Source organism: Narcine bancroftii, chromosome 8 (genome assembly GCF_036971445.1).
Source record: "Narcine bancroftii isolate sNarBan1 chromosome 8, sNarBan1.hap1, whole genome shotgun sequence".
Taxonomy (NCBI): domain Eukaryota; kingdom Metazoa; phylum Chordata; class Chondrichthyes; order Torpediniformes; family Narcinidae; genus Narcine; species Narcine bancroftii.
Window position 1 is genome coordinate 168,346,308 of NC_091476.1, and position 9,468 is coordinate 168,355,775.

At 37.3% G+C, this 9,468-nt stretch overlaps 1 protein-coding gene across 1 annotated transcript in view; it reads right to left on the bottom strand.

Moving 5' to 3' along the window:
- The window catches only part of rspo1 (R-spondin 1), a 158,416-nt gene extending 149,729 nt beyond the window's left edge, over window positions 1–8,687 (bottom strand). Inside the window, exons 1-2 of the mRNA XM_069896151.1 lie at window positions 8,208–8,687; window positions 3,911–4,291 (exon numbers count right to left, since the gene is read on the bottom strand). Coding sequence (XP_069752252.1) covers window positions 3,911–4,154 — 244 coding nt within the window. The 5' untranslated portion in view covers window positions 4,155–4,291; window positions 8,208–8,687. The remainder of the gene's footprint in view (window positions 1–3,910; window positions 4,292–8,207) is intronic.
- Window positions 8,688–9,468: the final 781 nt, after the last annotated feature.

The following is a 9,468-nucleotide window of genomic DNA, read 5'->3' on the forward strand; positions in this document are numbered from 1 at the left end:
CCTCAAGTTCTTGTGACATGTGACAGTACTTTCAAATTGCCCTGTAAAATGGGGTTAACTAGCAAATTTACTCGGTTGAAGATCCAGATACAGGGCTTTTTTTAAAAACTTATCTGGGTATCCTCCTCCACCTATTTGAAAGGGGCAATAGCTCTCTCGGTTACTCTGGAACTTTAAACAGAAAGAACAGTGGATTCCCTGTGGCTGCTTGATGCGTCACATGCCACATCATCCTGGCCATGGTGACAATTTAACTGGTAGGTTAGGCTGCTATTTGAAAGGTGCATCCTCCCCTCATGATCCAGTAATCTCACCCGGGTCCCAGGAGGGTTACCTGGGTGCTGCAATTTGAAAACATCTACTAATGCGACACTTTTCTTGCTTGAATCAGAACTCGGATGCCAAATTTGTCTCTCCACAGCAGTGGCAGCCTTTGTTATCCTTTTTAAAACAATGATGAGTTTGCTTTGGAAAAGTAAGCTTTTTGTGCCTTGCCTCAGTGGATACAGTTACATGGAACTTGTATCGTCTGCAAGTCCTGCATGGTTTCATTTGACAATTTCATGGGTTTTGTAATATTCAGCGGATTCCCAAATGTCTGTTATTAACTCTTGTCATTAACTCTCTCTGAAAAGAACATGTTGTGGTCTCACTCTGCTTGAATAATTTTCTCTTTCATTCTTCTTTTCATGGTAGATAACCTCACATTTCCCCACATTATTCTACATCTGCTAAATTATGGACCCTCCATGAGCCTATCCATATTCCTTTCTGTCCATTGTGTACTGTCAAGTGTTTCCATGCACCTCATCTCTTCAAATTATAGGCAATTGACTCCTGTCTCAATCTTGTAGAAGATCACAAATTGCTGATTGGCAATCTGAAAATAAGCAATCTATTCCGACTCTCTGCTTTATATTCATTAGCCACTCTTTATGCTCCCCTTGTTTGAAAAGCCACTGAAAATCCAAATAAATTACATTTACTAGTTCCCATTTATCCACTCTGTTTGATACATCCTCAGACATGCACAAAGTAATTTAACATGCACTATTTTCCTTTCATTTTTTTCAAATCCACCTTGATTGTCTTCTGATTTTGTGGGTTTTTTTTAAATAAATCTTCTGAATAATGAATAATGAATAAGGTAGGTGTTAGCTTGAAGAAGGGCTCAGGCCCAAAACATCAAATGCACCATCAACCACTCAGGAGACTATTGTGGAGAAACCATTAGGTTTAATTCACCTGAGAACACAGCATAACCTGACTTGTTCGGTTGTCCTGCACTGAGCTTTACGTAGGAGCCTGTGGGGAGGGACCACAGGTACAACCAGCCTATAGGCATGCTTGACCAGATAACTATACATTACAGTGGTTTACTATCATGTTGTTAATATATCTTTTCCTCCTATGGATGATGTGAGACATCCTGAGTTCCTCCAAGTTTCTGTGTTTTCACCATCGGCGTCAGACTAACTGGACAATGGTTTTATACTTCCTTATTCTCTGTTCTTTCTTGAACCGTGGCACTGCATTTGGAGTTTTTTTTTCTCCCCAATCCCTCTCCAAAATCCAATTACAATCAATGCATCTCCTGTAGCCACTTCTTTTAAGATCTTGGATCTCATGTGAAGGATTCACATCTACGGAACCTTCAGTTCTTTGCCAAATTAATTTGCCTGGCACTTTCTCTGAGAAAAAGATGTTGATTTAAGTATCTCCTTCCCTACTGCCTCTGCCACAGAATAATATATCACACATAAGTTGAAACATGAAAGAAAGAAGACCTTTAGGGGAATAAGATTTTGAAAATACTCTGTTCTGATTCATTCCTTTTTGAATTCCCAGATGATGAGAAACACGAACCAATTTGACTCATTTTCTCAACCTTTTCCTTAATTAATAATCCAGTACTGACTGTCACCCCAAGGTGACAAAAAGACTCAAAAGTTTAACTATTAAGAAACAAAATTATGTATTTTTTATTGACTAACAAAATAGTTTTCAACCGTTGGAAAAAATTAATTGATCAAAGAGTAGCATGGGGAGTGCAGATTACTTTTTTCTTTTTTTCTCTACACTTCTTTCAATTAATGAATTATCATTTCATCATAAACACGGGATCTCCTATTGCTTCTAAATAGCATCAGTATTTTCTGTACAGATACTCCCCAACTTATGACATAATTGGGATCGAAGGATCGGTCATATCTCGAAATGGATGCAAGTTGGAGTTTTACCTGAGCATGCGAAGTACTGAAATCTTAAAGCAAACTATTTAATCAAATGTTCTATTTGACAAACTATAGCAGGGATACAGGGCATGTACCAGCCAAAATGTGCATACTTACTGTGTTAGTCGGCGTCCCTGGGTCCATGGTCTGGGCACGGCCATCTTGATTCCTGTGCGCACGCGCGAGGCTTCGGTTGGCACATGCTTGGTGGGTTCGTGTATTGGAGTTTGGTTGGTGCATGCATGAGAGTTAAGTGCCACCCTTAACTCTCATGCATGTGCCAACCAAAGACTCGCGCATGTGCACAGGAATCAAGATGGCCACACCCAGCCTAAGGACCCCAGGATCCTGACTAATACAGTAAGTACTCACATTTTGGCTCTTATATGCCCTGTATCCCTGCTACAGTTTGTCAAATACAACAAAACCATGTAAATTTTATATTTTCTTATATTTAAAAAAAAATATTTGGTCTGATGTGCGGATGGAAGCAAGTTGCAGAGGTCGCAAGTCGGGAGTACCTGTACTTGGTTTTCAATATTCCCTGAGCAAGACAAATTATGAAAGGATTTAGCTGAAATTCAAAGTCATAAATTAAGTTGAAATGTATTTATTAGAAATGACAAAATAAAATGACAGTGCTTTTCAATGCCAGCGATCTCTCTGTGATCTCAAAATTGCCCAATTAATGATGGCACTTAAATAGTGAACAATACTTTGTATTTTTTTTTGCTACCATGCCAATAGTACCTTCTACCTTACTGCAACTCGATAAGGAGGAAAGGGTGCTATTCTGCCGTTAAGGAAGCAAACTTTCAGTACCAAAATCATAGCCATTTTGGTCACCAGATCTCTGAAATGGTTATCCATCTTTCTCCATGCCTATTTTATCTCTGTCTGAGATTGATCTCTCACTGTTATTTCTAGAGGAGTATTACAAACATTAAGAACGTCCACTAATTTCTATTCTGAGGAAAATTCTGACCCCTCCCTTCGTTACTTTGGTGAGAACCTTCCGTTATCGAAGCTCCAGCCAGTGGAAATTATTTCTCTTTTTTTTGTTTCACTAACATCTCCTTGAACTTTAAACAGTGATCAAACCTGCTCTTAAGTTTTGCCACTCTTCTAATAATTCTGATCCTCCAAGCATCAGTAAATCACTTCTGTACCATTCCCTGTCTTTGACTACGGCTATAATGCCTATCAACAGGATCCACTGTTCCAACTGTAATCTAATCGATCATTTGCACCTCAATATTTCCTTCTCTCTTTCACACTCCACACCTTTTATTTCTAAAAGGCAGGATCCCATTGAATTTTCATTTTGCTGCAAACTTATCAGCTCTTTGTGCCACTTTATAATGCAAAATATTCAGAAGTTATATTTAAAGCATCCAGTGATTGTATTTCTATTCCACTTTATTAATCTATGCTCTATTGAAACCATCTGCAAAACACACAAAAAGTTTTTTTTTAAACTGCTTCTTCAAGTTCTCTGGATTCTTGCATCTGCCTAAGGAACTTGCTTTCAATTAAGATTCTTGTGGGGTTAGTACCCTTTTACTCGTTTATCCCAGTATTAGTATACTTTTATTTTTCTTGTTCATAATTATAAACTGAGCACAACTCAATGAAAATGAAATGGTTGCACTCAAAGAAAAATCTTTGCTACTCACTTCGCCTCTGCCTCCTTCCCTTCAAGACATGGCTGCCGGTGTAATCCATGGAGTTTAAAATGATCACCACCAAAAAGAATCCAAACTGCATAGTAATAACTGCACAGCTCTGCCTCTGTTCTAGACAAAGGCCTGATGCTGATGAAGGCTGGTTCAATTCCAAAAAGATATTGATGATATTGTGGTCGTGCTCTCTAGAGCAGGTTGCAGAAATATGGCTCAACAGGCAAGACTCTGTCCACATGCACTCCCCACGGCTGGGATGAGAGAAAGCATATTTTCAGGTATAACTCCATGGAGATTGCAGCTTGATGGAAAATGTTCTGTCCATTCAAATATACTTTACATGAATGTGTCGATGGGCAGCCAGAGCAGAAGATGCTGGAACAAAAGTAGAAATAATTAGTCTGCTGTCTGAATCGGAGGCTTCCAGAAACAGCAATGAGAAAATTCACAGAATATTTTGAATTGCTTTGTTAAAATATTCAAAATCAAATTGATGCAAGAAGGGATTTATTTTCCCTTTGTTGGTCCCCAGGGATTTATCTTTTCTTTACTGAAGTGCCATTCTATTGACTCTCAGGAATTAGTTAGCATAAAAGGCAAGATTTAGAAGAAGAACAGAAGTTCTTGGTATTTCCAAACAAAGTATAATCATGAAGTTTAGCGCGGCCACTGAAATAAAGTTACTCACTTTCAGGAATGTCATTTGCAACACTTTCACTCTTGACCGGGATGTCTCAAAATTGTGATTATTCCAAGGATCTTTATGCCTCCCTTGGCAAAACTGTCCATAACCACTTGCATTTGCATGTGATAATGCTCTAAAGCCACTTTCCTTGAACAAAAGTTGTTGAGGAGTTTACAGATAAAGCATTAGTTGACTGAAATTAATCAAATTGGCACCTCACCTAGTGGGGAATCCGGAGTGGTGTTTTGGGGGGGGGGGGGGGGGTTTGGTATTAGTCATTTCAGAATCTCAAGGGCACAAAATGAGCTGGAAAAAATTTGTAGCCCTCTTGCTTCATCTGTCCATTTTTGAAGATCTCTTCTTTCTACCTCTTTAATCCTGTGATTTAGGAAATAGTATAAAATTTGGATCAGATTCTGCACTCATCCTCAATTCCACCACGTTGACTGCTTTGAAATTGTGCTCTCTTTATGTTGAAATGTTTATATCGACAAATGCAATGTAAGATTTCGAGGAGCACGTTACAGATGGAAAAGGTTGGATTGAATCGGAATTCATGAGAGTAAATCACAAAAGTTGTTATCACTACCTCCAAGCTATCATACTGGAATGAAGTATTTCTGCGACCGTTTTGCTTTCTAATAAACGTATGGCTAAAAACACTTGCAGATGTGGTTCAATAGAAATTTTGATGAAAATAAATTGAATGCCACCATGTGAGATTTAAGTTATATTTCATAGTTTTATACAATAAGTTAGAGCACCCAAGACAGATAATTTTAGCTACTTATTTTCTTGTGTTTGAAAACCATGCATTAAATACAAATATATTTATCTTACCGCTATCCCTCCAAACACAGCTCTTCGACATGTGACTACAGCCTTTACAATCTTAGCTGCAGCTACTATTAATACTGCTTTCTGATCAACTAATAGGAGGGGTGTTTCCGAGAGGGTGGTGGGAAGTCGCAATGATGAAACTGTTTTGATTTAGTTTTACCTAAAGCCCATCCTACCCCAATCAACCCTGCGTTGAGAAGGATAGCCGTGCTACAACATAGTGCGCCACCTTGCAGCCATGCCAAGAATTGCCAAGCACCATTCTGTACAGATGGTCTGAATGTTGAATCAGCCTGAGATTCAGCTTCACTGAATTGTTCTATCACGTGCTGATAATAAAGCCATGCATTTCTCCATCTGTTATTTTAAAATTCTGATAAATATTAACATTATTAATATAATAAAAGTGAACCTTGTAAAATAAAAGTCTTGAAGTAATATTATTCAAGAATGGACTTAATTATTCTTTTCAAGTATTTTGCTTGTAGCCTGTTTGTTCATTAAAACTCAGAACTGATACAGGAACATGTGCAGTAGTAACCATCTTTCATCAATTTTCAGAGTTTATTTAAAGATCAGAGCATGTGTATACACTTGAAAAGCAAAAGCATGGTTAGAAAGTGCAACTGATACCTCAATTGAAAATGAGTACCTCAAAGGGCATGAGTGAAAGTTGATCTTCCAACTTTTCCAATTCCCGTTGAATGAACAAATTGTTGAGGCGTTGACATACTCAGTATAAAATTCTCTATATTAATCAGCAGCGGAAAAGTCCGTGGCATTTTAATCCCTGTGCATGAGCCATATGCACATCATAATGGGCTTAGTCTGCAAGTATGAATTAACTTTTAAAGCACCAGTGAATGTGGTGAATTTCTATTTTTATAGACAATGATCAGATCCCTATTTTTGAGCATTCCCCAATTTTTAATGGAACCTGATCTCACTACAAATCCAACCCATGATGTTTCCTAACCCCTACTAGAAGAATAGAGTTCAGGTTACATGATTTGGAAAATCAGTGGAGTGTCCTATCTAAATTATACATGCACCTTTCTTTCCCAAGTGGTCTTGATGGTTGTGCACTTGAAGAAATGATTTCTAGACTACACCTTTAGAGTTTTTTATTAATGGTGGAAGTGGAGGTAGAGAAAGGAAGATCCTTATCACAAGTTAAATGCAGACAACTAACTCACCAGTTATGTGCTTGTTTTATATCCCCAACGTGAATATGGATTGATTTTGTGCCTTCTTGGTGCAGCCTAATGCAGGAAACTATTCATTGAAATCTCTTCAGCAAAATCTATCATCTCCTCACTGCAAGACTAAAGTTGTGATGGCTTTACTGTCATAGTTTGACTTTAACCTGAAAATTCCCAACAAAATCCACGGGATCTTTCGGTAAATGAAGACAACTATATTTAGTTTATGGGTACCATAGCCTTTCATTTTTACACAGGTACTCAATGAGTCAAAATTTATATAGAACAATATTTGGATGAACATTTATTTACAAAGACAAAATGATTTGAAATCAAAATGTATTTTCAGAATTAAGGGAATCCATTTATAGGAGATCTCCCGTCCAAATAAGGATGGGAAAATAATGTTCAGTGTAAATAAAAATGAGACAGCTAAAAGTGGTCATTTAGGAGTTTCCATGAGGAAAGTTTTGGGCAAAAATAGTGTTACTTTTAAAATAAAATCAAGAATACAGCAAGTTTTATTTTCTGAATGTAATTTACAATTTAGACAACTAATGACATAATGAAGGCAACTACAGAATGTAAATCAAAAACTAATTTTATAGATGGATTTTCCTACCATTAATTTTGTGGTAGCTGCCTGATACAGTTGTATAAGAGTATGCACTTAAATTACTAAAAATTATAGCTCAGAAACAATTCTACTTGAACCCATCTTTTAACCTGATTCATGAGGCATGAAACACTCAGGTTTCAGTAAATTACTGGTTTTACATTCAACCTACTATCCCTCTTTGTGAATTTAACTAAAACTAACATTGGATTGATTGTAAATCTAGTATTGCATGCATGATGAGCAAGTGGAATCAAAACTGTTCTCATTTCCCAGATAAAATATAAATTGCTCTAAATGTTATAAATTGTTCACCTGCTTGCTGGCTGTGTGTATTGGACTGCACAATAATTTGCATCAATCCTTTTTAACCTGTTGGGTTGCTCAGCTCAGCCACAATATCACAGATGAAACCGAGTTGGACTGCTTCCTGCATTGGGAGTAGAAGGGAAGAAAAAGCTATGGCATATTTGGGGTCTTATCTGTAGAAGGAAGAAATAATGTTGTAGGCCAGGCCACACCTCACAAAATCTCAACCATGAATTGGTTTTTCTGAAACCATTACAGAAGTAACATTACCTCTGATAATTATGTGCCAGGGCTGCTTCTTATATCATACTCCTTTGCCAAATGTAGGACTTTTTTTTTAATTTTTCATTCTTAGTCTATGATTATCACTCTGCTCTGGTATATGGCCTTTTTACATAGAGCTCAGGGATGCTCCTTTTCACTGAATGTGGTAAACATTATTCAATATTAAAATTAACTCTTGCATTAGTTCCCAAAAGTGCATTTTGTTTAAATTTTTGAAGTTCATATTTAATTCATTATTTGTATGAGGAGAAGTGAAAACACATTTATGTCCTAATGATCATTTACAGGAAATAAGTTATTACAAACTCAATCCAAAATCATACATCTTCAGCTGAAACAAACAAAGTCTCTTACCTGAATATTAAAAAACACAGTTGGTGTACCATCAACAGGTGTTGAAGACAGTTGTTTAATTTGTTTCTTACCAAAGCGAAAAACCCACCGACAATCTTTGGTCTTCGATTGAAACACTTTTCGTGTGTGTGGTCCTGGTTTGTCTCAGTCTGCAAAAGTTAGCTTCTAAATTGCTTTAATTTTAGCCTGACTGCAATCATGGCAGGATGGCTGCATTGAAAAATATGGCTTAATTTTACTCAGCTGTTCGAATGTGTCCAGACACCAGTGCTCAGCACTCCAGAGATATGAATGGGGCAAAGCCACTGGGGATGGGGAACATCTGAGAATTAAAGATGGGATTTTCTCTAACAGAGTCTTCTGTCTAATTCATCTCACACAATAATGCTTCTTAATAACAACTTGGGACATTGTGTGCCGCAAGAAATCCAGTTTTTGATTCAAACTCTATGCTCTCAAAAACACTGATTGTAGCTCAGAGCCCACAGCATCTCCCTTTGAATAAACATCCAGCTCTCAATCCTAGCATTGCACAGGCTGAACACATTTAGTCACACCTCTTTACATTTTCACGCCAATCAAATGGCCAAAGGGAAACCCTGGACTGGATCAGCATCCATGCATTCTTCATTTGTGTTCCTCTGGCAGAATAACATCCCTCATTTGCATGGGTTTCTCCTGCCCCGGGTAGGTGTTTACTTTATGTCTCTTTGGGATTGTCCTGCAAATACAAGTTCAGCAATAAAACTTTAGCATTAGGGCCATAAGTGAGTGGGTATGGCTTATTCTGAAGCTCATGCCAGATCTCCCAGAGATCATTTAATTGTTAAGCAATTTTTTAGCATAAAGACACATTCAGGAACAGTATAAGTTAATGGCTATGTTTTTTAGAATTACTTGCAAGTTGCACAGTCTTTGGATTAAACCTGTATTCAACAATTAAACAATATTTACTTGCTTTTATAGTTGTAGAATTTGTCCTCCTTATGTATTGCTTGTGTTATGTCTGGTTGTTTCTTTGCATGCTTTGACCGAGAACGATAGAACACAGTTTTGTTTTCGTGCAAGTGAATGATAAATAAACTTGAACTTGTACATAGTAGCAATTTAGTTGGCCATTCCTCTGTACTAGGACATACACATCTGGCCAATAGTGAATGTGAGGGATTGTGAAGATAGAGAGGAGTGGTACACCAATGAGTAGTGAGTTATATTAAAATGAAAATCACCACTAAATTCATATCCTGGTTTCACAGAAATT